Here is a 27,614-nt window from a genome sequence, read left to right on the forward strand (position 1 = left end):
TTGGTCAAGACAATGCATGATATGCTGCTTCATGTTCTGTACATGGGAAAAAATTTAAATCTCTTAAATTTTCCCTTACTAATTTAGCGTCAATGTCTGTTATTTATGCAGTTGCTCAAATCTTCTTCTTTAGAATATACATTTGTAAGACAAAAAGCAGCATATCATGCATTGTCTTGACCAAAGATTCTTATTGTAACTCAATATTTCATCAAATAACTGAAATATTTTTGGTCCATATTTCAGGTGCATTCATTTTTTCCCCCTTTAATTTCCTTCCAAATAGCAGCATGCAGCATATCATGCACCAGCCTGTACGACATTTTTGGAATGTGTACATTTGGATAAAAAAAGGACAAGTCTACCAAAATTTTGCAAATATCAGGTTAAATATGCTCAGTTCATTGAAAGTGCGTTCAGCATATCATGTACTGTCTTGACCACATAATGTTACTGCCATTTTTTGCCAAATTCTGGTGCCATTTCTATTTTAACTTTTTTGTTCCATCTACGGGGCATAAAGCAGCATATCATGCATTGTCTTGACCAAATATTATTGTAATTAAATCTTTCATCAAATAACTGCAATGCTTTTATTGCAAATTTCAGGTGGAATGTGTAGTTTTTTTATTTCCTTCTGAATAATATCATGCAGCATATCATGCACTTCTACGTCATTTCCGGACAGTAAAACAGAGGCTGTGATGGCCGAGAGGTTAAGGCGTTGGGCTTGAAATCAATTGGAATTGTCCTGCGCAGGTTTGAATCCTGCTCACAGCTTAGTAGTTTCTTACTTGTCAAATTGCTCATCATTTCTGTAGAATATCCATTTGGATGAAAAAAATGACATAATGCAACATGTCATGCATTGTCATGACCAAACAATCTTACTGTAATTCAATATTTCATCAGATAACTACACACGTTTGGTGCAAAATACAACTGTCATTGGAAATTGACAACTGAAAATAAAAAATACAACATTGGATTTTAAATTTGTACGAAAATTAATTAGACAATGCATGATATGCTGCATTACACTCTGTGGATAAAAAAAAGAAATGAAATAGATATTGGACAAGATATATGCCAAATTTTCCAGATAATGGATATGAGGTGAAGTTACAGAAATTAGTATTTGGTCAAGAAAATGTATGATATGCTGCACGCAGTTCTGATTCAATTAACAGAGAGAATATTTTACATGAAACCTTGAGCAAATGTACGAGTAAGAAATTGGTCATAGAATAGACTCCTACGCTGTGAGCAGGGATCGAACCTGCGCGGGAAGATCCCATTGGATTTCAAGTCCAACGCCTTAACCGCTCGGCCATCACAGCTCTTTGACTAACAAGACAGTGTATGATATGCTGCATGTTGCTATATGGAAGGAAAGTAAGAGAAAAAAAAACATTCAGAATAAAGAAAAAAATATTGCAATTTAGTAAAAGATTGAATTACAATAACATATTTTGGTCAAGACAATGCATGGTATGCTGCTTTATGCTATATAGGTGGGGAGAAAAATAGTCTTCAGACAATACATTTTTCCAAATTTTACAGACAATGGATGAAAGCTTACTGGAATTTTAGTAACATTGTTTGGTCAAGACAGTGCATGATATGCTGCATGCAGTTCCGCTTCAATTACCTGAGGTGGACACTTGACCTGAAATCTGCATAGTGAGAATGTGGTCATTAGACATAGAAACATTGGATTCCCAGTCTGATACCTTAACATCTCCGCCATCGCAGCTGCTTTTGCTGGAGTTATAATAACATCTGTTAGTCAAGACGATGCATGTAATGCTGCGTAATCAGAAAGGTAAGAAGGAAAATTGGACATTAAACCTGAAATTTGCCATCATTCGTAGACCCTTTTGAGCCGAAAACCTTATTTTATTTGAATAAAGATAGTACAATATTTTGGTCAACAAAGGGGGGGGTGAATTGTTTGACCTAAAAAGTGCAGTTAGTTGTTAAATTAATTGAATTAACATATTTTGGTCAAAGCTAGGCAGGCTTCATAAGTAAGATCTGAACATTTACGCTGCGAGCAGGATTTGAACCTGCGCGGGAAGATCCCATTGGATTTCTAGTCTAACGCCTTAACCTCTCGGCCATCTCAGACTTGTTTCAGTTTTCTACACTCCAGAAGTGACATACAAGGCAGTGCATGATATGCTGCATGCTGCTACAATCTTATTGTAATACAATATTTCATCAAATAACTGTAACTCAATATTATTTTTCTGTAGAATGTCAATTTGGATAAAAGAGGACATAATGCAGCATGTCATGCATTGTCATGACCAAGTAATCTTACTGTAATTCAATATTTCATCAGATAACTACACACGTCTGGTGAAAAATTCACTTTTCATTGGACATTGACAACTGAAATAAGAGAAAATACAACTTTGGGTTTGAAATTTGTACAAAAATGTATACGATTTTTTGGTCAAGACAATGCATAATGTGGGCATCACGGTGGTAGAGGGGTTAGTGCATTCGCCTCACAATACGAAGGTCCTGAGCAGTCCTGGAATGTGAGTGTGGATGTTGTCTGTCTATCTGTGTTGGCCCTGCGATGAGGTGGTGACTTGTCCAGGGTGTACGCCGCCTACCGCCCGAATGCAGCTTCGATAGGGCCCCCCTATCTCAAGAAAAGATATGAAAAAAGGTACACTAAAGTATTGTCGCTGTGAGCAGGGTTCGAACCTGCGCGGGAAGATCCCATTGGATTTCAAGTCCAACGCCTTAACCTCTCGGCCATCACAGCTGTGATACAAAGGAATCAAAAACATTTCACCTGAAGTTTGCGCTAAAAATATTGTAGTTATTCGATGATAGATGGAATTACAATAAGATGCTTTGGTCAAGACAATACATGATATGCTGCTTCATGTTCTGTGTATGGCAAGAAAAATAGAAATCTCTTAAAATGTTCCCTTACTTACTTTGTAATGTCTGTTATTTGTGCAGTTGCTCAAATCTTCTTCTTTAGAATATACATTTGTATGGAAAAAAGACAAAAAGCAGCATATCATGCATTGTCTTAACCAAAAAACCTTATTTTAACTCCATATTTCATCAAATAACTGAAATATTTTTGGTACAAATTTCAGGTCCATAAGTTGTTTTCCCCTTTACTTTCCTTCCAAATAGCAGCATGCAGCATATCATGCACCAGCCTGCACGCCCTTTTTGGAATGTGTACATTTGAATAAAAAAAGGACAAGTCCATCGAAATTTTGCAAATATCAGGGTAAATGTGCTCAGTTCATTGAAAGTGCGTGCAGCATATCATGTACTGTCTTGACCACAATGTTACAGCAAATTTTGGCCAAATTCAGGTGCCATGTCTATTTTAACTTTTTTGTTCCATCTACGGGGCATAAAGCAGCATATCATGCATTGTCTTGACCAAATATTATTATTGTAATTCAATCTTTCATCAAATAATTGCAATATTGTTATTCCAATTTTCAGGTGTAGTGTTTTTTTGTATTCCCTTGCATATCATGCACTGTCTACATGGTTTCGGTATTGTAGAGCAGTATCTGTGATGGCTGAGAGGTTAAGGCGTTGGGCTTGAAATCCATTGGAATTGTCCCGCGCAGGTTTGAATCCTGCTCATAGCGTAGTAGTTTGTTACCTGTCAAATTGCTCATCATTTCTGTAGAGTATCTATTTGGATTAAATAAATGGCATAATGCAACATGTCATGACCAAACAATCTTACTGTTATTTAATATTTCATCAGATAACTACACATGTTTGGTGCAAAATACAGTTGTCATTGGAAATTGACAACTGAAAAAGAAAAAATACAACACTGGATTTGAAATTTGTACGACAATTAATTAGACAATGCATGATATGCTGCATTTCACTGTCGATAAAGAAATGAAATAGACATTGGACATGATATGCCAAATTTTCCAGATAATGGATATGAGGTGAAGTTACAGAAATTAGTATTTGGTCAAGACAGTGCATGATATGCTCCACACAGTTCTGATTCAATTAACTGAGGAGAATATTTTACATGAAACCTTGAGCAAATGTACGAGTAAGAAATTGGTCATAAAAAAGACTCCTACGCTGTGAGCAGGGATCGAACCTGCGCGGGAAGATCCCATTGGATTTCAAGTCCAACGCCTTAACCGCTCGGCCATCACAGCTCTTTGACTACCAAGACAGTGTATGATATGCTGCATGTTGCTATATGGAAGGAAAGTAAGTGAAAAAAAAACATTCAGAATAAAGAAACAAATATTGCATTTTAGTAAAAGATTGAATTACAATAACATATTTTGGTCAAGACAATGCATGGTATGCTGCTTTATGCTAGGTAGCTGGGGAGAAAAATGGTCTTCAGACAGTACATTTTTCCAAATTTTACAGACAATGGATGAAAGCTTACTGAAATTTTAGTAACATTGTTTGGTCAAGACAGTGCATGATATGCTGCATGCAGTTCCGCTTCAATTACCTGAGTTGGACACTTGACCTGAAATCTGCATAGTGAGAATGTGGTCATTAGACATAGAAACATTGGATTCCCAGTCCGATACCTTAACATCTCCGCCATCGCAGCGGCTTTTGCTGGAGTTATAATAACATCTGTTAGTCAAGACGATGCATTTAATGCTGCGTAATCAGAAAGGTAAGAAGGAAAATTGGACATTAAACCTGAAATTTGCCATCATTTGTAGACCCTTTTGAGCCGAAAACCTTATTTTATTTGAATAAAGATAGTACAATATTTTGGTCAAGAAAGAGGGCGTGAATTGTTTGACCTAAAAAGTGCAGTTAGTTGTTAAATTTATTGAATTGACATATTTTGGTCAAGACTATGCAAGCTTCATAAGTAAGATCTGAACATTAACGCTGCGAGCAGGACTTGAACCTGCGCTGGAAGATCCCTTTGGATTTCTAGTCCAACGCCTTAACCTCACGGCCATCACAGCCTTTTTTCGGTTTTCTACACTCCAGAAGTGACATACAAGGCAGTGCATGATATGCTGCATGCTGCTACAATCTTATTGTAATACAATATTTCATCAAATAACTGTAACTCAATATTATTTTTCTGTGGAATATCAATTTGGATAAAAGAGGACATAATGCAGCATGTCATGCATTGGCATGACCAAATAATCTTACTGTAATTCAATATTTCATCAGATAACTACACACGTCTGGTGCAAAATTCACTTTTCATTGGACATTGACGCCTGAAATAAGAGAAAATACATTATTGGGTTTGAAATTTGTACAAAAATTGATACGATTTTTTGGTCAAGACAATGCATGATGTGGGCATCACGGTGGAAGAGGGGTTAGTGCATTCGCCTCACAACACGAAGGTCCTGAGCAGTCCTGGAATGTGAGTGTGAATGTTGTCTGTCTATCTCTGTTGGCCTTGTGATGAGGTGGTGACTTGTCCAGGGTGTACCCCGCCTACCGCCCGAATGCAGCTGAGATAGGCCCCCCCTATCATAAGAAAAGATATGAAAAAAGGGACACTGAAGAATTGTCGCTGTGAGCAGGGTTCGAACCTGCGCGGGAAGATCCCATTGGATTTCGAGTCCAACGCCTTAACCTCTCGGCCATCACAGCTGTGATATAAGGGAATCAAAAACATTTCACCTGAAGTTTGCGCTAAAAATATTGTAGTTATTCGATGATAGATGGAATTACAATAAGATGCTTTGGTCAAGACAATACATGATATGCTGCTTCATGTTCTGTGTATGGCAAGAAAAATAGAAATCTCTTAAATGTTCCCTTACTTACTTTGTAATGTCTGTTATTTGTGCAGTTGCTCAAATCTTCTTCTTTAGAATATACATTTGTATGGAAAAAAGACAAAAAGCAGCATATCATGCATTGTCTTAACCAAATAACCTTATTTTAACTCCATATTTCATCAAATAACTGAAATATTTTTGGTACAAATTTTAAGTCCATAAGTTGTTTTCCCCTTTACTTTCCTTCCAAATAGCAGCATGCAGCATATCATGCACCAGCCTTTACACCATTTTTGGAATGTGTACATTTGGATAAAAAAAGAGACGAGTCAACCAAAGTTTTGAAAATTTCATGTTAAATGTGCTCAGTTCATTGAAAGTGCGTGCAGCATATCATGTACTGTCTTGACCACAATGTTACTGCAAATTTTGGCCAAATTCAGGTGCCTTGTCTATTTTACCTTTTTTGTTCCATCTACAGGGCATAAAGCAGCATATCATGCATTGTCTTGACCAAATATTATTATTGTAATTCAATCTTTCATCAAATAACTGCAATATTGTTATTGCAGATTTCAGGTGTAGTTTTTTTTGTATTCCCTTCCAAATAATAGCATGCAGCATATCATGCACTGTCTACGAGATGGCGTGGCGCAGTGATAGAGTGGCTCTGCGCAACCCGAGGGTCCCTGGTTCAATCCCCACCTAGTACCAACCTCAACATGTCCGTTGTGTCCATGAGCAAGACACTTCACCTTGCTTCTGATGGGTGCTGGTTAGCGCCTTGCATGACAGCTCCCTCCATCAGTGTGTGAATGGGTAAATGTGGAAGTAATGTCAAAGCTCTTTGAGTACCTTGAAGGTAGAAAAGCGCTATACAAGTACAACCCGTTTATTTATTTACATGGTTTCGGTATAGTAGAACAGAAGCTGTGATAGCCGAGAGGTTAAGGCGTTGGACTCAGAATCCAAAGGGTTTTTCTCGCACAGGTTAGAACCCTGCTCACAGTGTTGTAGTTTGTTACCTGTGCAGGTACTCAATTTTAGTCTGTAGAATATCCATTTGGATAAAACAGGACATAATGCAGCATGTCATGCATTGTCGTGACCAAATAATCTTATTGTAATTCAATATTTCATCAGATAACTACACACGTTTTGGGCAAAATTTAGTTGTCATTGGACAATGACAACTGAAATAAGAAAAAAAAAAACATTGGACCTGAAATTTGTACAAAAATAATGAGATGTTTTGGTCAAGACGATGCATAATATGCTGCATTATACTTTGTAGACAAAAAATAAAAATAAAATAAGACATTGGACATTTAATTTGCCAACGTTTGTAGATAATGGATGAAGGGTGAAGTTACTGTAATTAGTAGCATTATTTGGTCAAGACAGTGCATGATATGCTGCACGCTATTCTGATTCAATTAACTGAGGAGAATATTTGACATGTTCTCCCCGTGAATGCGTGGGTTCCCTCCGGGTACTCCGGCTTCCTCCCACTTCCAAAGACATGCACCTGGGGATAGGTTGATTGGCAACACTAAATGGGCCCTAGTGTGTGAATGTGAGTGTGAATGTTGTCTGTCTATCTGTGTTGGCCCTGCGATGAGGTGGCGACTTGTCCAGGGTGTACCCCGCCTTCTGCCCGATTGTAGCTGAGATAGGCGCCAGCGCCCCCCGCGACCCCAAAGGGAATAAGCGGTAGAAAATGGATGGATGGATGGAATATTTGACATGAAAGATTGTGCAAATGTACGAGTAAGAAGTTGGTCATAAATTAGAAAAGACCGCTGTGAGCAGGGTTCGAACCTGCGCGGGAAGATCCCATTAGATTTCAAGTCCAACGCCTTAACCTCTCGGCCATCACAGCCGCTTCTGAAGTGAAGATAGTTCTAAATTGATTCAATGACGTACAAGCTAGTGCATGATATGCTGCATGTTGCTATTTGAAGGTGAAATGAAGTGAAGTAAAGTGAAGTGAAATGAAAATAAAACCTTTGACCTGAAATTTGCACCAAAAATATTGCAGTTATTTGATGAAAGATTGAATTACAAAGTTATTTGTTCAAGACAATGCATGACATGCTGCTTAATGCTCTGTAGATGGGGGAGAAAAAAGCTAACATGGACATCACACCTGAATGTTGCCAACTTTTGCAGACAGTGGATGAAAGCTGGAGTGACTGGAATTTCAGTGTGATTTATTGGTCAAGACACTGCATGATATGCTGCACGCAGTTTTGTTTCAATTAACTGAGCACATTGGACCTGAAACTTGTACATAAAATATTGCAGTTATTTGATCAAAGACTGAGTTAAAATAGAATTATTTGGTCAAGACAGTGCATGGTATGCTGCTTTATGCATGGTCGATGGAAAAAAAATAAATTAAAAAGACATCTGCTTAAGTTTGCGGACGATGGATGAAAGTTGGAGTAGCGTGAATTTCACTAACACTACTTGGTCATGACAGTGCATGGTATGCTGCACGTAGTTCTGAGGAGAAGATTTGAGAAACGGCACACTAAAGAAGTAAAGTATTGTCACTGTGAGGAGGGTTTGAACCTGCGCGGGAAGATCCCAGTGGATTTCAAGTCCAACGCCTTAACCTCTCGGCCATCACAGCTCTTTGACAAATAAGACAGTGTATGATACGCTGCATGTTGCTATATGGAAGGAAAATAAGAGAAAAAAACCATTCAGAATAAAGAAAAAAATATTGCAATTTAGTAAAAGATTGAATTACAATAACATATTTTGGTCAAGACAATGCATGGTATGCCACTTAATGCTAGATAGGTGGGGAGAAAAATAGACATCAGACAATACATTTTTCCAAATTTTACAGACAATGGGTGAAAGCTTACCGGGATTTTAGTAACATTGTTTGGTCAAGACAGTGCATGATATGCTGCATGCAGTTCCACTTCAATTACCTGAGGAAGACATTTGACCTGAAATCTGCAAAGTAAGAATGTGGTTATCAGACATAGAAACATTGGATTCCCAGTCCGATACCTTAACATCTCCACCATCCCAGCTGCTTTTGCTGGAGTTATAATAACATCTGTGAGTCAAGACGATGCATGTAATGCTGCGGAATCAGAAAGGTAAGAAGGAAAATCGGACATCAAACCTGAAATTTGCCTACATTTGTAGACCCTTTTGAGGCGAAAACATTGCAGTGAAAGATAGTACAATATTTTGGTCAAGACAGTGCATGATATGCTGCCATTTGGAATAACATTAAGGAAGGGGGGGTGAATTGTTTGACCTAAAAAGTGCAGTTAGTTGTTAAATTAATTGAATTTAGATATTTTGGTCAAGACTAGTAAGCTTCATAAGTAAGATTTGAACATTAACACCGTGAGCAGGATTTGAACCTACGCGGGAAGATCCCATTGGATTTCTAGTCCAACACCTTAACCTCTCGGCCATCACAGCCTTATTTCAGCCTTCTACACTCCAGAAGTGACATACAAGGCAGTGCATGATATGCTGCATGCTGCTACAATCTTATTGTCCATCCATTTTCCACCGCTTATTCCCTTTTGGGGTCACGGGGGGCGCTGGCGCCTATCTCAACTACAATCGGGCGGAAGGTGGGGTACACCCTGGACAAGTCGCCACCTAATCGCAGGCAATCTTATTGTATTGCAATATTTCATCAAATAACTGTAACTCGAGATCAATATTATTTTTCTGTAGAATATCAATTTGGATAAAAGAGGACATAATGCAGCATGTCATGCATTGTCATGACCAAATAATCTTACTGTAATTCAATATTTCATCAGATAACTACACACGTTTGGTGCAAAATTCCGTTTTCATTGGACATTGACAACTGAAATAAGAGAAAATACAACATTGGGTCTGAAATTTGTATAAAAATTGATACAATTTTTTTGGTCAAGACAATGCATGATGTGGGCATCACGGTGATAGAGTGGTTAATGCATTTGCCTCACAATACGAATGTCCAGAGCAGTACTGGAATGTGAGTGTGAATGTTGTCTGTCTATCTGTGTTGGCCCTGCGATGAGGTGGCGACTTGTCCAGGGTGTACCCCGCCTACCGCCCGAAAGCAGCTGAGATAGGCTCTAGCGACCCCCCGCGACCCCAAAAGCGACAAGCGGTAGAAAATGGATGGATGGACAATGCATGATGTGCTGCATGATGTGCTGCATAATATACCGAAGTTTGCAGATAGTGGATGGATGGTGAAGTTACTAAAATCAGTAACATTATAGGGTAAAGACAGTGCAAGATATGCTGCATGCAGTTCTCATTCAATTAACCGAGTAGAATATTTGACATGAAAGTTGGAGTAAATGTACGAGTAAGAAATTGGTCATAAAACAGACACCTATGCTGTGAGCGGGGATCGAACCTGCACGCAAAGATCCCATTGGATTTCTAGTCCAACACCTTAACCTCTCAGCCATCACAACTCTTTATTAATTGCTTGTTTATTGACAAACAAGACAGTGTATGATATGCTGCAACTTAGCAGAAAAGAGATAGATGGACATAAAAATAGACATTAAACAATAAATTTTAACCTGAAATTTGCCAACATTTGCAGACAGCGTTGGTCTGTATTTCCATGTTTCAGAAGGGACATAAAAGACAGTGCATGATATGCTGCATACTGTTATTTGGAAGGAAATGAAGGGAAAATACATTGTTGGACCCGAAATTTGCACCGAAAACACTGCAGTTATTTGATGAAAGATTGAATTACAAAACAATCTGTTGGTCAAGACAATGCATGGTATGCTGCTTCATGCCCTATAGATGGAAAAAAGGGGGGAAATAGATATTGCAACAGAAATGTGTTAACATTTGTAGACAATGGATGAAAGCTGGAGTCACTAGACTACAGCTTGTTTAAGACAGTGCTATGTTGAAAAATTTGAATCAATAACATTGCAGTTTGTTGATGAATTGATTGAATTAAGATCTTTTGGTCTTGACAATGCATGGTATGCCGCTTTGTAAGAAAACATACACGCTGTGAGCAGGGTTCGAACCTGCGCGGGAAGATCCCATTGGATTTCGAGTCCAACGCCTTAACCTCTCGGCCATCACAGCCCTACTTCATGTGAAATTAGTTATACATTCCTGCAATGACGTACAAGCTAGTGCATGATATGCTGCATGTTGCTATTTGAAGGTGAAATAAAGTGAAGTGAATTGAAATGAAAATAAAACATTTGACCTGAAATTTGCACCAAAAATATTGCAGTTATTTGTTGAAAGATTGAATTACAAGGTTATTTATTCAAGACAATGCATGATATGCTGCTTAATGCTCTGTAGATGGAAAAAAAGGTAACAAGGACATCGCACCTGAATGTTGCCAACATTTGCAGACAGTGGATGAAAGCTGAAGGGACTAGAGTTTCAGTGTGACTAATTGGTCAAGACAATGCATGAAATGATGCACACAGTTTTGCTTCAATTAACTGAGCACCTTGGACCTGAAACTTGTACCAAAAATATTGCAGTTATTTGATCAAAGACAGAGTTAAAGTAAGACTATTTGGTCAAGACAATGCATGATATGCTGCTTTATACATGGTCGATGCCAAAGTTTGAAGACAACGAAAGGAAGTTGGAGTTGCTGGAATTTCAATAACATGATTTGGTTGAGACAGTGCATGATATGCTGCACACAATTCTGTTTTAGCAAACTGAATTTGAGAATTGGCATAAGTAAGATGTAGATCATTGACGCTGTGAGCAAGATTCGAACCCGCGTGGGATGATCCCATTGGATTTCAAGCCCAACGCCTTAATCTCTCGGCCATCACAGCTGTATGAAATTGCATTATATGCTGTGTGCCATTTTTTTTTTTAAAGAAATTTTGGGACGAGAAAGATTTCACCTGAAATTTGCACTAAAATTTTGAATTTATTTAATGAAATAAGGAATTTCAATAAGATTATTTGGTCAAGACAATGCATGATATGCTGCTTGATGGAAAAAACTTAGAAATGTCTTGAATTTTCCCAAAATAGCATGCTGTTATTATTTATTTACCTTGCTTTCGAACCCTGCTCACAGCGTCAATGTCTGTTATTTCTGCAATTGCTCAAATCTTCTTTGAAATTTATATTTTTGTCTAAAAAGATTCCATTGGACTTTAAGTCCAACGCCTTAACCTCGCGGCCATTGGAGCTGTATTTTACAATTCGGAAGTAAAAGACAGTGCATGATATGCTGCATGCTGCTGTTTGTATGGAGATTAAGGGAAAATACGGCATGGGTCCCAACATTTGCACCGAAAACATTGCAGTTATTTGATGAAAGATTAAATTACAAAACACATATTTTAGTCAAGACAATGCATGATATGCTGCTTCATGGTTTCTAAATGGATAAAAAAGGGGAAAATAGACATTGCACCAGAAATGTGCCATCATTTGCTGACAATGGATGAAAGCTGGAGTCACTGTAATCTCAGCGACATTACTTGGTCAAGACAGTGCATGATATGCTGCATGCTGCCATTTCGAAGGACATTAAAGGGGGAAAAATGTTAGAACTAAAATTAGCACCAAAAATATTGATGAATTAAAATATTTTGGTCAAGCCAATGCATGGTATGCTGCTTTGTCAGTAAGAATCGAACATGAACGCTGTGAGCAGGGCTCGAGCTTGCGCCAAAGATCCCATTGAAACTCATGTCCAACGCTTCAACCACTAGCTTTCCTGTGATGAAATATTTACGTCAAGACAGTGCATGATATGCTGCTTCATGCTCTGTGGATGGTAAAAAGGGAAAAAAGAGACATTTCACCAGAAATGTGTCTACATTTGTAGACAATGGATGAAAGCTGGAGTCACTGGAATCTGAGTGACTACTTGATCAAGACAGTGCATGATAGGCTGTGTGCAGTTCGGCGTCGGTAAACTGAAATTTGCAAAGACAACGTTCTACTTTTGATCCGGTTTTATATTCTCGAGAAAAATATAGCACAAATAATGATGAATGAAAGTATTTAAAATACTAAATTGAAACAGACAAACAGACATAAGTGCTGCTGAGATCTTAATTGTGAAAACATTATTTGGTCAAGATAGTGCATGATATGCCACATGCGACAATGCAGGAAGGGAATAGGAGAAAAAGTGGACATTGGAACCAAAGTCTGTAAATATTTGCAGACAACTGACGACAGCTGGAATTACAGTAAGAGTATTTGGTCGCGACAGTGCATGGTATGCTGCATACGGCTATGTTACCGTAGAGCAGGGGTGGGGAACCTTTTTGGCTGAGAGAGCCAAAAAGCCAAATATTTTAACATTTTTTTCTGTAAGAGCCTAATAATATTTTTTTTTAACACTGAACACAACTAAACGCGTGCATTTTTAAGTAAGACCATCATTTCTAGAGTTTAATGGGGCTCTTATTCTTTGTAATGACATTGTTATTCTGAAGCTAACTGTGGAGGGGGCGTGGCCTGTCGGCCTGCAGTGAACTGGGGTGTGCCAGGACCGGCCTCTAAATCAGCCACAGGTGCGTAAAATGGCCCACCTGGGCCTTGTTATCTAATCACCTGTCGCTCTGTTATAAGCAGCAGCCAGGAGGAGAGACGGGGATGGGGCTGGAGCCAGAGCGCGAGCGAAAACGAAAGACAAAAAGACAATTGCTGGATATCAACTGAGAGACTTATTGAAAAATAAAATAATATTGTAACCCTGAAACAGGTTCTCATGTCGGTGCTTGGTGGTCTGAAGAACCCCCAGGAGGGCAAGCTCCACACTAACCAATAATAAATAAATAACTTCTTACCATTAACGCAACTTTTTGAACAGGTGCAGTAGAAAACGGATGGATGGATTAAAAAAGCATGAGAATGTTTTATATTTTGAACATTATTTTTAACACTGTGATTACAAGTGGATTTATTCATTACTTATCGTGTTAAGCAATGCCAGCTCGGATTTATCCGAGAGCCAGATGCTGTCATCAAAAGAGCCACATCTGGCTCCCGAGCCATATGTTCCCTACCCCTGCCGTAGAGGAAAGCCAGGTAAATGAGACACCAGATTTGGCATTTTCACACGGAATTTGAAGTCTATCGATGAAAGCAAGACTTGCAACAAAATATTTCGGTCAAGACCGTGCATGATATGCTGCGCGCTCTTTTGTCACCGCTCAACGTTGACGTGCAGCTTTTAGGAAAGACAAATGACGTTCATGCTGTGAGGTCACATGACGCCTCAGGTGGGCTGTGCTGACATGTCGGACCCCGCCCTGGAATGTGTGTGTGTGTGTGTGTGTGTGTGTGTGCGTGTGTGCGTGTGTGTGTGTGTGTGTGTGTGTGTGTACAGTACACACATTGCTAACATGTGACTTTGACAACACACATCTTTGTTTGCACAGCAGAGTTTTTAAAATGCCATTCTTAGGATTCTGTATGGACAAAGGGAATCGATCCGTTCCAGGGTCAAACTATCGCCCACCACCAAATAGTTCTGTTATCATTGTGTCCCCTTTTAAGGTGTAAAAGTAGGCGACAGACCCACACGGTCACTCAGTGGCGCTTACAGTCAATGAAGTACTTGCTAACCGAAATAATATCAGTATTGTGTATTTGTTTGTTTTATATTTGTAACTATGTGTGTACTGGTCAAAAAGGTACCGCAATAATAACAATTATATAACTGCCTAAATATAGTTTTTTTAAACAGTAAATAATATTGGTTCTGTTATTGATAACATATTTATTAGTCTTGTTGGTGTTGTTCATAGTGATGTTTAATGTATTTGTGGGTTTTTTTAGAGGATTTTATCTCACTTTTGAGTAGATATTTGTGATTAATAGACTACCCCGAAATGTCCTTACTGTCGTGTCAAAATAATAAAATATAGCGAGCAATGAATCCGTATTCAATTGATATATTTAATCTTTATTATTTTTCATAAAAAAAATAGTTCATTTATTTTTTTAATCTCCCCTAAATATTGCATAACTTGAGATGTTTTTAATTTTCATGTGTTACATTATTGTGGTAGATAAAAATATTGTGTATAATATTCAATTATACAATTATTTATATATGTATATATATATATATATATATATATATATATATATATATATGTAGGTGTGGGAAAAAATCACAAGACTACTTCATCTCTACAGAACTGTTTCATGAGGGGTTCCCTCAATCATCAGGAGATTTTAATGGAAGCATTCACATACAATGGTTTATATAGGGCACGGAGTGGGTGGGTAAGGCAGGCGTAGGGGTGTGGTGATTGGCTCATGTGTTACCTAGGAGGTGTTTCCGTCTGTGGCGGCATGTTGAAATGATTTCACTGCGCTTGTTGAGGGATGATAGATCTGGATGATATATAATAAACAGTTTTTCTTTTAAGCATAGGTTGCATCTTTTATTACCACTGTTGTAAGGTGTGCTGGATGCAAGAATTTGCCATGTTATTGAATATTCAACATTATTGTCTTTGAGGTTCCAAATGTGTTTGCTGAGTTCTGTAGAATTCCGCAAAGTCTGGTTTCTAAAGGAGGCGTTGTGATTATTCCATCTTGTTTTGAACGCTCCTTCGGTTAATCCTACGTACGTGTTGGATGTGTTAATGTCCTTGCGTGTTACCTTTGCTTGGTAAACGACTGATGTCTGTAAGCACCTTCCGTTGAGAGGGCAATCAGGTTTCCTGCGACAGTTACATTCATTATTGGTTTTAGAGTCGTTTAGTCAGGGGGTAGGCAGTCCTTTTGCAATTGCTTTGTTGTGGTTTGAAATGATTTGTTGCATGTTATTCATACAGCTGTAGCTCAATTTAATGTTGTTCTTGTTGAATATTTTTCTTAGGGTGTTGCCTTTGGGGAAGTGTTTGTCGATCAGAGTGAGGAACTTGCAGCCGATGTTGGTTTTATATATATATATATATATATATATATATATATATATATATATATATAACTAGCAGCTCAATTGGTAGAATGTTGCCTTACAATGTACGGTAGATTCTAGACCAAATTAGTGCAAGCAAAATGACAAACAGTATCACTGTTGCTTTTACGCAGGTCACCATTTATTTTAAAATGTTCACACTTTTTTCCCTCCTGAACAATTTTTAAATTTTTTAATCAAACTCCAAAAACTACTTCATCTTAACTAATTCCTGTTCAAAAAATTGCTCAGTGATTTACTATTTTTGAGTGAAAAATTTAAAAATGATTTGAAACTAAAAGTGTTTTTTTTTTATTTTAAAAATAATTTAAAAATAAAAATAAAAAAAATAATATGAATTTTCAAAATACATTTTAAAAATAAATTTAAAATGAAATTTAAAATCTAAACCAAAAATAAGATTAAAATAAAACCAAAATTAAAATCAAAATCAAAATCAACAATAAAATTAAACTTATTTTTTAAATTAAAATTAAAATTGAAATTAAAATTAAAATTAAAATTAAAATTAAAATTAAAATTAAAATTAAAATTAAAATTAATTAAAATTAAAATTAAAAATAAAATTAAAATTAAAATTAAAATCAAAATTAAAATTGAAAAGTATAACAAATATTCTCCTGAAACTGAGTAAGGTAAGACTTTAAACATAGTAGTTCTCCACTAACGAACAGTGTTCCAACGGGAGACTTTATTACCAGTGATGTAGCAGGAGGAGGCTTGGGATATGCTTTCATACAACGCGTCCTGTCAATTATTAATTAATATTTCACATGCCCTGTTTTTACCGACGTTTTTTTTTACAGTGTTATGTGAATTTAATTTAATTTAATAAAATTGTATTAATTTAATAAAATTTAATTTTATTTTATTTTATTTTATTTAGTTCAATTTCGTTTCATTGAAGATATTATAATTTACCGTAATATTATGTATTTTTTTATTCATCTGTCCTGCTCATAGATCCTGAATAAAAATACTTACCTCTATTATCAATATTTTGATCGATACAAACAAAACAATACAAAAATAAAATGAACAACTGGATTCAAAAAGATATGAGGGAGAAGAAATAGTAGCAGACCATATTAACCTTTTACATTGTTATGGTAGAACTATATTAAGCTTGAATTATTATTATTTTTTATTTATCATATGTTATCTAATTTAATTACAATTTCATGTGATCAATGTTAATTTTTAAATAATGTTGATTGCTCTGTATTAAGTACAAACATCTTGACTATTTGAGAACATTGCAGACGTTTCTTGTTCACGTTTCCCAAAAGCAAGAAAGTGCAAAAGTTGCTCGTTATTTTCCCTCCCACACGATGCCTCCCTCCTCCTGGCGCTGACCTCGTCTTTGCCTGTCGTCGTGTCGCTCTCGTGTCCAGCGTGGACGCCTTTTACCGCTGCCAACATTTTATGTGCGACGTTTAAAGCTTGCCCGTATCCTTTCATCGTAAAATATTCAAACCTTCTCCCTGCTGGTAATGAGGTGTGTGTGTGTGTGTGTGTGTGTGTGTGTGTGTGTGTGTGTGTGTGTGTGTGTGTGTGTGTGTGTGTGTGTGTGTGTGTGCGTGTGTGTATTTCTAATCTTCTTGCGACATCAACAGGGATATGTACCTTCCAAGTGGTGACCAAATTAGGACCGAAATCATGGTCATTATAATCATGGTCCTAATATAGAAAACCATTGCGTCTGTGTCTGTGAACATTGCTCCAAAGTCAGGATTTTTTCTTGTTTTAATGTGCACACAGAAGTAAACATTAACAGGTGCAAAGGCAGCAATATATGATAAACCAAGATGACAGTTCCTTATTCAGCCCCCAAAAAAACTCTGCCAGGTGAACAGCTGATTTTAGACAACCCGTGTCCCATATGTGACCATAAGCTGAATAAATACACTATGTTACTAAGAATATAGTGGCTATTAACAGTTAGCTTCTACATCTGGGTTGCCCAAAGTGCGGAACAGGGGCCATCTGTGGTCCGTGACTCCTTTGTCATCGGCCTTAAGCACATTACAAAAATAAAAAATAGCGAAAGTCTCATTTGACAGGTGCGGACAGGTGGTGAAATCTATCAAAATGAGAGTGGTCCCAAAAAGGAGGGATTTATCCAATGTGTGTCGATTTTAAAAGGGCTCCCCCTCTGGCCAACATATGTAATAACAAGTGTGTGTAAAAATTTGAAGTGCTCCCTCTCGGGTCAACATATGAAATAACAAGTGTGTGTAAAAATTTGAAGTGCTCCCTCTGTGGTCAACATATGGAAAAACAAGTGTGTGTAAGAAAATGAATTGCGCCCCCTTTGGTCAAAATTAATAATAATAATAACAAATATGGATATAGAGACATACTGTCATAACTTGAAGTAAATAATGAATATTAAAAACCATTTACAAACAAAATATTCAAAAAAATACAAATTTTACCAAAAGCTTACCTTTTTATATTTATATAGCATGTATATACTATTAATGTTGTAAATACAAACATATATATATATATATATATATATATATATATATATATTAGGGTGGCCCTAAAGTGGTAGGCCTTTTTCCGTGGTCTCAAGAGGGTGTAACAAATACAAGAATGTGTGTGTGTGTGCGACTGTGTGTGTGTGTGTGTGTGTGCGTGCGTGCGTGCGTGTGTGTGTGTGTGTGTGTGTGTGTGCGTGAGAGAGAGCGAGAGAGAAAGAGAGAGAGAGAAAAAGAAAAAAGCAGGAAGTTCAAAGAAAGTTTAAAAGTTGGATCTTTTTGTAATGACAGAAGAAAAGTTAAGTTTTGATCCAATATTGATATCAGGTATTGGTCTGATACCAGCAAAAAAACAAAAAACAGTAACAGGTGATATTGGCGTGCGTGTAAAATGTCCGATATAAGCATTGTGTTTGCTTGTGTCTTATTTCAAACACATGTTAACTGTTTGCATATTTGTGAGGACATGCTAATGTTTTGGCCAAGCTTTTTAGGTATTTTTTAATGTTTGGACCAAAAAGTCATAAAAATATTATTTGTTAGTTTTTTAGCAAAAAATGTTTCATGTTTAAATCTAAAAATCATGAATGTTGATACTTGTCGCCATCTTTGAAGTGTGCTAATAATGTCCCTTATATGAGGATGCTAACATTTCATGCTAAAATTTTAGCAAATTTTATATGCTTACACCTAAAAATCATTGTTTGTGATATTCAGTGCTGTCGAGCACGTATTCTAACAGAAAACATCTGTTTACCATATTTGTGAGAACATTAGCATTCTAACATTTTTAGCTAGCATTTTAGCAAAATGTTTATGTTTAGACACAGAAATCATGATTTTTGATACTTGGCACCCTCTTTGAAGTTTGCTATAATACTAACATTAAAATGCTAACATTGTATCCTAGCTTTTTAGCTTATTTTGTATGTTTACACCTAAAAATCATGGTTTGTGATAGTCAGTGCTTTCGAGCAAGTTAGCTAATAGTTAACATGCGTTTACCATATTTGTGAGAGTGTTAGCATGCTAACATTTTTTGTAAGCTTTTTAGGAAAAAAAATGTTCATGGTTAAAACTAAAAATCACAAATTTCGATACATGGCGCCATCTTTGAAGTGTACTAATGTCTCTTATTATAGGATGCTAACATTGTATCCTCGCTGTTTAGGTAATTTTGTATGTTTACACCTAAAATTCATGGTTTGTGATATTCAGTGCTGTCGAGCACGTATGCTAAGAGTTAACATCTGTTTACCATATTTGTGAGAACATTAGCATCCTAACATTTTTAGCTAGCATTTTAGCAAAATGTTTATGTTTTAGACATAAAAATCATGAATTTTGATACTTGTCACCCTCTTTAAAAAATGCTAAAATACTAACATTATATTTTAACCTTTTAGCTTATTTGGTATGTTTACGCCTAAAAATCATGGTTTGTGATAGTCAGTGCTTTAGAGCAAGTTACCTAATAGTTAACATGCGTTTACCATATTTGTGAGAGCGTTAGCATGCTAACATTTTTTGTAAGCTATTTAGCAAAAAAATGTTCATGTTTAAATCTAAAAATCATTAATTCCGATACATGGCGCTATCTTTAAAGTGTGCTAATGTCTCGCATAATAGGATGCTAATGTTGTATCCTCGCTTTTTAGCTAATTTTGTATGTTTACACCTAAAATCATGGTTTGTGATATTCAGTGCTGTCGAGCACGTATGCTAACAGTTAACATCTGTTTACCATATTTGTGAGAACATTAGCGTGCTCACATTTTTTTAGCTGGCCTTTTAGCAAAATATTTATGTTTAGTCCTAAAAATCATGAATTTGAATAGTCGGCACCCTCTTTGAAGTATGCTAAAATACTAACATTAAAATGCTTATATTGAATCCTTGCTTTTTAACTTATTTTGTATGTTTACACCTAAAAATTATGGTTTGTGATAGTCAGTGCTTTCGAGCAAGTATGTTAACATTTAATGGGCTTTTATCATACCTGTCAGAACGTTAGCATGTTTCCATTTTTTGCTATTTTTATATGTTTAAATATAAAACGCACAAATGTTAATACTTGGCGCCATCTTTGAAGTGTGCTAAAGTCCTTTATATGAGGATGCCAACATTTTATGCTAACGTTTTAGCTTATGTTGTATGTTTATACCTGAAAACCATGGTTTGTGATATTCAGTGCCTGAATTTTGAAGTTGCTGTTGGTTATTTTCGGGAGTGATTCTGCAACCAGGTGCAGAATCAGGGACCCATCCCGGACCGGCCCCCACAGATATATGACTGGACGTGTGGGAGCCGCACATGTTTCCAACGGGTGCAAGATTTACTTGTCTTTGGACGGAAAGTGCAGGTTTTACATCGTGACCCCGCAGTGAGAGTTATGTTTCTTGGTCTTTGTTCTTCGGGTTTGGACTTTTTGCGAGCCAGGATTTACTGTCGGACTTTATCAAACAAGAACCATATTTGGAAAGATGAAGTCAAAACATGCTTACTGTATGCACTCATGTGACGGAGTACACTATCCAAAAATAGTCCGTTTTACGGTAAAAATGAAATTGGCAGCCTAGTCGCCAGGATTTAATTATAAAAATAAGAAAAAGAAAAAGTACATTTTATGGTAACATTCTATTCGGGGTGGGAGTGGGGGCATGCCTCCTGCCCTTTTATCGTGCTAAAATAATGTTATGATATTGAATGGTGAGGCATACGGCTAAAAAGTTATCATACTAAGTTTAACATGCTAATAGTTAGCATGTGTCAAGTACCAAGTTGTATGAGTCTGAGGCATATAGCTAAGAAAAGTTGGCATGCTAATGTTAACATGCTAACCGTTAACATGTGTCAAGTACCATGTTGTATGACTCTGAGGCATATAGCAAAAAAATCAGCATGCTAACAGCAAACATGTGTCAAGTATAATGTTGTATGACTTTGAGGCCTATAGCTAAATAAGTTAGCATGTGCACAGTTAGCATGTGCCAAGGACCAAGTTGTATGATTCTGAGGTATACCGCTAAAAAAAGTTGTCGTGCTAATGTTGACGTGCTAAAAGTTAGCATGTGTCAAGTACCATGTTGTATGACTCCGACCCATATAGCTAAAAAAAGTTAGCATGCTAACAGCTGGCATGTGTCAAGTACCAAGTTGTATGACTCTAAAGCATACAGCTAAAAGAAAGTTAGCATGCTAACAGTTAGCATGTGCCAAGTACCATGTTGTATGAGTCTGACGCATACAGTACAGCTAAAAAAAAATGTTAGCGTGCTAACAGTTAGAATGTGTCAAGTGCCAATATTTATATGACTCTGGGGCGTACAAATGAGCAATTGGCTAAGAAGGTTAGCATATGTCAAGTATTAAGATTTATGACTCTGAGGCATATAGCAAAAAGTTAGCATGTGCACAGTTAGCATGTGTCAAGTACCAAGTTGTATGACTCTGAGGTATATGACTAAAATGTTGTCATGCTCATTTTAACATGCTAATAGTTAGCATGTGTCAAGTACCATGTTTTATCACTCTGAGGGATATAGCAAAAAAGTTAGCATGCTAACAGTTAGCATGTGTCAAGTACAATGTCGTATGACTCTGAGGCATATAACAAAAAAGTTAGCATCTGCACAGTTAGCATGTGTCAAGTACCAAGTTGTATGACTCTGACGTATACCACTCAAAGGTTGTCATGCTAATTTTAACATGCTAGCAGTTAGCATGTGTCAAGTACCATGTTGTATGACTGTGAAGCATATAGCAAAAAAAGTTAGGATGCTAACAGTTTGCATGTGCCAAGTACCTTGTTGTTTGACTCTGAGGCATATAGCTAAAATGTTAGCATGGTAATACTTAACATGTGCCAAGTACTGTTTTGAATGACTTTGAGGTAAACAGCTAAAAAAGTTGGCATGCTAATGTTAACATGCTAACAGTTAGCATGTGCCAAGTACCATGTTGTATGACTCTGAGGCCTATAGGGAAAAAGTTAGCATGCTAACAGCTAGCATGTGTCAAGTACCAAGTTGTGTGACTCTGAGGCATATAGCTAAAAATGTTAAAATGCTAACAGTTAGCATGTGTCAAGTACCAAATTGTATGACTCTGAGGCATATAGTTAATCATTGTTAGAAGTGACACATTCAACCATAAAATGTAGCAAAAAACCAAATCAAGTTTAGTAATAAATGACATTATAGACATTTCTATATTTGTGACTACTTTATCGATCATATTTAAATGTATACAAGGTTACTTTGAGTCATGGTGCCGTTTTAAAGGCATACCCATTAATTCTTAAAAGGTACACATCTAAAAACAAAATCAAGTGAAGTAAAAAAATGACATTATAGACAATTCTATATTTGGGAGTACTATTTAGATAATATTTAAATGTATACAAGTCTACTTTGAGTCATGGTACCATTTTAAAGCCATACCCATTCATTGTTAGAAATTACACATTTAACCATATAATGTAGCTAAAAACAAAATCAAGTAAACTAATAAATGACAAAATAGACATTTCTACATTTTGAAATGGTTCACAGATCATATTTCAATGTACACAAAGCTACTTTGAGTCATGGTGCCGTTTTAAAGGCATACTCATTCATTCTTAAAAGCTACACATTTAACCATATAATGTAGCTAAAATTAAAATCAAGTAGATTATTAAATTACATTATAGACAATTCTATATTTAGGAGTTCTTTATAGATCATATTTCAATGTACACAAAGCTACTTTGAGTCATGGTTCCTATTTAAAGGCAAACCCATTAATTCTTAAAAGCTACACATCTACAAACAAAATCAAGTGAAATAAAGAGTGACATTATAGACATTTCTATATGTGGTAGTACTTTATAGATCATATTTAAATGTATACAAGGCTACTTTGAGTCATGGTGCCGTTATAAAGCCATGCCCTTACATTATTAGAAATTACACATTTAACCATATAATGTAGCTAAAAACAAAATCCAGTAAACTAATAAATGGCAAAACAGATATTTTTATATTTTGGAAGGCTTTATAGATCTATTTCAATGTACACAAGGATACTTTGAGTCATAGTGATGTTTTAAAAGCGTACACCATTAATTCTTAATAGCTATACATTTAACCATATAATGCAGCTAAAAACAAAATCAAGTAAAGTAATGAATTACATTGTAGACATTTCTATATTTGGGAGTACTTTATAGATCACACATACATGTAGACAAGGCTACTTTGAGTTATGGTGCCGTTTTAAAGCCATAGCCATTAATTCTTAAAAGCTACACATTTAACCATAAAATGTAGCTAAAAACAAAATCAAGTGCAGTAATAAATTACATTATAGACATTTCTATATTTGGGTGTACTTTATAGATCATTTTTAAATGTATACAAAGCTACTTCGAGTCATAGTGCCGTTTTAGAGCCATACCCATTCATTGTTAGAAGTGACACATTTAACAATATAATGTCGCTAGAAACTAAATCAAGGAAAGTAATAAATGACATCATAGACATTTCTATATTTGAGAGTACTTTATAAATCATACTTAAATGTATACAAGGCTACATCGAGTCACGGCGCTGTTTTAAAGCCATACCCATTCATTGTTAGAAGTTACTCATTCAAGCATAACATGTCAATAAAAACAAGATCAAGTAAAGTAATTATTGACAATATAGACAGTTCAAGGCTTCACGGTGGCAGAGGGGTTAGTGCGTCTGCCTCACAATACGAAGTTCCTGCAGTCTTGGGTTCAAATCCAGGCTCGGGATCTTTCTGTGTGGAGTTTGCATGTTCTCCCCGTGAATGCGTGGGTTCCCTCCGGGTACTCGGGCTTCCTCCCACTTCCAAAGACATGCACCTGGGGATAGGTTGATTGGCAACACTAAATTGGCCCTAGTGTGTGAATGTGAATGTGAGTGTCAATGTTGTCTGTCTATCTGTGTTGGCCCTGCGATGAGGTGGCAACTTGTCCAGGGTGTACCCTGCCTTCCGCCCGATTGTAGCTGAGATAGGCGCCAGCGCCCCCCCGCAACCCAAAAAGGGAATAAGCGGTAAAAAATGGATGGATAGACAGTTCTATAGTTGGGAGTGCTTTGTAGATCATATTTCAATGTAAACAAGGCTAGTTTGAGTCACGGTGCCGTTTTAAAAGTATACCCAGAAAACAGCTAAACCGTAACTGAGAATGGTCGGCTGAATGGCTGAATGGTATGTATGATGCAAACTGTGTTGATTTCTCGTGTAGGGTTCCAACTCGGTCCACAGTCCATATTAGAAGGACACAAGTTGGACTATTTTAACACCGTACCTCCAAAGCTTGATCCTTTAGACCAGGACCCTGTCCTTGCACCAGTATTCACTAACAAAGGTGATCAATAATAATGTCAATCTTTTCTGTTCTGCAGATTTGCTGTCCACCAACAGGTCGTCCATCTTCAGCGGTCATCACGGACAACTTTCCCTGTCCGCCGTCTATCTGGATGAGTACCGTGACCGTCTCTTCCTGGGGGGCAAAGACGTGATGTACTCTCTCCTGCTAGGACCTGCACGCAGCGAGTCCAAAGAGGTGACATGGAGGAAACACATCATCAACATGTTTTTCCCAAAAATATGTTTTATTGCTTTGTTTTTTGATGTTGGCACATTGTGTAAATCAGGGGTGCCCACACTTTTTCTGCAGGCGAGCTACTTTTCAATTGACCAACTCGAGGGGATCTACCTCATTTATATATCCATCCATCCATCCATTTTCTACCGCTTATTCCCTTTCGGGGTCGCGGGGGGCGCTGGCGCCTATCTCAGCTACAATCGGGCGGAAGGCGGGGTACATCCTGGACAAGTCGCCATATCATTTATATTTATTTATTTATGAAAGAGACATTTTTGTAAACAAGTTAAATGTGTTTAATGATAATACAAGGATGTGTAACACATATAGATGTCTTTCTTTCACAAAGACAAGAATATAAGTTGGTGTATTACCTGATTCTGATGACTTGCATTGATTGGAATCAGACAGTAATGATGATAACGCCCACATTTTCAAATGGAGGAGAAAAAAAGTTGTCCTTTCTGTTCAATACCACATGAAAGTGGTTGGTTTTTGGCATCTAATTCATCCAGCTTCCATACACTTTACAAGAAAAACATTGGCGGCAAATTCCGTAGCTTGCTTGATTGACGTTCACGGCACCCGAGGGTCTTGTGAGATGACGCTGGCTGCTGCCAGTTCATTATTATGAAAAAATGACAGAGGAAGGCGAGAAACACTTTATTTCAACAGACTTTCGCGCCGTCCCTTCCGTCAAAACTCTAAAGGCCGACTGCACATTTCCTATCCTCACAATAAAAACCCTGGTTCATGCTGCCTGCGCTAACAAAATAAGAGTCTCAGAAAGCTGGCGTGCACAAGTGATGTGCACGCCAGCTTTCTGAGGAATCGCTTGTGCACGCCAGTTTTCCGAGACTCTGTATTTAGTTAGCGCAGGCAGCATGAAGCAGGGCTTTTGTTGTGAAGATAGGAAATGTGCAGTCGGCCTTTAGAGTTTTGACGGAAGGGACGGCGCGAGAGTCTGTTGAAATGAAAAGTGTTTCTCGCCTTCCTCTCGGTCATATTTTCATAATAATGATCTTGCAGCAGCCAGCGTCATCTCACAAGACCCTTCGGTACCGTGAATGTCATTTAAGTGACGTCTTAGTGAAGTTTGATGATCACTCATTTTTAGGTCTATTTTTTTTAAAAGCCTGGCTGGAGATCGACTGACACCCCCCCCCACGGTCGACGTAATGGGCACCCCTGGTGTTAATTGGAAATTAAAACAGAATACAATGATTTGCAAATCAATTTCAACTTATATTCAATTGAATAGACTGCAAAGACAAGATATATAATGCTAGCTGCTGGTAGCCAATAGCTCATCACGTTTACCTTTTGTAAAAGCCAATAATAACTGCAATTATTATTAATATTATAATGTGTATTATATTAGTCTTGAATTTTCCATAGTCAGTATGACAAAAAAACAAAACAAAACTACAACAACATAAAAAGTCAAATTAAATAAACAAATCCAGATTAAACTTGATTCAATTTTAAAATGTTATAAATATAAATGTACATTTTTTGTTTGCTTTAAAGAGTGAATGAGGTCCAGAGTTGCTGGAATCAAAGCAAAAAAACACAATAACTACTTTTACAACTACAAGTAATATTAATAATAATCGTAATAATGATCAAAAATAATGATAGCAACAAAAACGAAACAAACAATAATAATAATAATAATCCATCCATCCTTAAATTTTCTACCGCTTGTCCCTCTTTTTGGGGTCGCGTCATGATTATAATAATAAGGATTATATTAGTATTACATTTCTGAATCCTTATTTTAATCTAAAAAAACGATCAGGAAGACAATGCATAATGTGCGGCATGCTCTTTTCTCACATATAGCTTCCATAAAACATCTTGCACTGATTGTGCCGGCAGCACTCATGCACCATGCTTGACTGTAGGCAAGACAATGATCTTGCCAAAAAAAAAACTGTCAAAAACTAGAAAAAGATGGTCCATGTCCAACCCACATGTTGGACATGCTGGAATACATTTTCCCCACACTGAACCGCAGCTCCCTGGTGCCGGCAGCACTTGTGCACTCTAGAACCTCCATGCTTGACTGTAGGCAAGACAATGATCTTGCCAAAAAAACTGTCAAAAACTAGAAAAAGATGGTACATGTCCAATGCACGTGTTGGGCATGCTGGAATTAATTTTTCCCCGCACGGAACCGCAGCTCCCTTGTGCCGTTAGCACTCGTGCACTCTACAACCTCCATGCTTGACTGTAGGCAAGACAATGATCTTGCCAAAAAAAAAACTGTCAAAAACCAGAAGAAGATGGTCCATGTCCAACCCACGTGTTGGACATGCTGGAATTAATTTTTCCCCGCACTGAACCGCGCTCCCTGGTGCCGACAGCACTCGTGCACTCTAGAACCTCCATTCTTGACTGTAGGCAAGACAATTATCTTGCCAAAAGACCAGAAAAAGTCGGTACAAAATGAATTCCAACATGTCCAACATGTTGGACATGTTGGAATTCATTTTTCCCTGCACTGAACCGCAGCTCCCCGGTGCCAGCAGCACTCGTGCCGCCCAGGACCACGACCCACCATTTTGTTCCAACGAATCATATTCTAAAGCGAACGACCATTACTGCTAAGGCAAACTACGTGGTCCGACTGCAAAGTACCACGTATGAACTCATACTTCCTGTGATTACTTTGAATATGCGTACGAATACGTTCAAACTCCAAACCAAACATTTCTGTTCTGTGTCAAACTGTTGCGTTCGGAATCACACCGCTGCTGTTCTCGCCTCAAGAACAC

The 27,614-nt window shown here is 37.2% G+C and overlaps 1 protein-coding gene, 13 non-coding genes and 1 pseudogene across 14 annotated transcripts in view; 3 read left to right on the forward strand and 12 right to left on the reverse strand.

Annotated features, from left to right (window-relative positions):
* Positions 1–27,614, forward strand: part of LOC133544461 (suppressor of tumorigenicity 14 protein homolog) — a 480,364-nt pseudogene that overhangs the window by 233,496 nt on the left and 219,254 nt on the right.
* On the reverse strand, positions 1,259–1,340 carry trnas-uga (transfer RNA serine (anticodon UGA)). Its single transcript has one exon. It is a non-coding gene; the product is annotated as a tRNA-Ser (tRNA).
* On the reverse strand, positions 2,049–2,127 carry trnas-aga (transfer RNA serine (anticodon AGA)). The gene has a single exon. It is a non-coding gene; the product is annotated as a tRNA-Ser (tRNA).
* trnas-uga (transfer RNA serine (anticodon UGA)) lies at positions 2,701–2,782 on the reverse strand. Its single transcript has one exon. It is a non-coding gene; the product is annotated as a tRNA-Ser (tRNA).
* On the reverse strand, positions 4,106–4,187 carry trnas-uga (transfer RNA serine (anticodon UGA)). The gene has a single exon. It is a non-coding gene; the product is annotated as a tRNA-Ser (tRNA).
* trnas-aga (transfer RNA serine (anticodon AGA)) lies at positions 4,895–4,976 on the reverse strand. Its single transcript has one exon. It is a non-coding gene; the product is annotated as a tRNA-Ser (tRNA).
* On the reverse strand, positions 5,547–5,628 carry trnas-cga (transfer RNA serine (anticodon CGA)). Its single transcript has one exon. It is a non-coding gene; the product is annotated as a tRNA-Ser (tRNA).
* Positions 6,689–6,770, forward strand: trnal-cag (transfer RNA leucine (anticodon CAG)). Its single transcript has one exon. It is a non-coding gene; the product is annotated as a tRNA-Leu (tRNA).
* trnas-uga (transfer RNA serine (anticodon UGA)) lies at positions 7,560–7,641 on the reverse strand. Its single transcript has one exon. It is a non-coding gene; the product is annotated as a tRNA-Ser (tRNA).
* On the reverse strand, positions 8,316–8,397 carry trnas-uga (transfer RNA serine (anticodon UGA)). The gene has a single exon. It is a non-coding gene; the product is annotated as a tRNA-Ser (tRNA).
* The window catches only part of LOC133544042 (semaphorin-3G-like), a 169,445-nt gene continuing 150,684 nt past the window's right edge, over positions 8,854–27,614 (forward strand). The window contains exons 1-2 of the mRNA XM_061889067.1: positions 8,854–8,881; positions 24,632–24,792. Coding sequence (XP_061745051.1) covers positions 8,854–8,881; positions 24,632–24,792 — 189 coding nt within the window. The remainder of the gene's footprint in view (positions 8,882–24,631; positions 24,793–27,614) is intronic.
* On the reverse strand, positions 9,134–9,215 carry trnas-aga (transfer RNA serine (anticodon AGA)). Its single transcript has one exon. It is a non-coding gene; the product is annotated as a tRNA-Ser (tRNA).
* trnas-aga (transfer RNA serine (anticodon AGA)) lies at positions 10,144–10,225 on the reverse strand. Its single transcript has one exon. It is a non-coding gene; the product is annotated as a tRNA-Ser (tRNA).
* trnas-cga (transfer RNA serine (anticodon CGA)) lies at positions 10,787–10,868 on the reverse strand. The gene has a single exon. It is a non-coding gene; the product is annotated as a tRNA-Ser (tRNA).
* Positions 11,512–11,593, reverse strand: trnas-uga (transfer RNA serine (anticodon UGA)). Its single transcript has one exon. It is a non-coding gene; the product is annotated as a tRNA-Ser (tRNA).

The sequence above is a fragment of the Nerophis ophidion genome, linkage group LG27 (assembly GCF_033978795.1).
Source record: "Nerophis ophidion isolate RoL-2023_Sa linkage group LG27, RoL_Noph_v1.0, whole genome shotgun sequence".
In the NCBI taxonomy this organism is placed as follows: domain Eukaryota; kingdom Metazoa; phylum Chordata; class Actinopteri; order Syngnathiformes; family Syngnathidae; genus Nerophis; species Nerophis ophidion.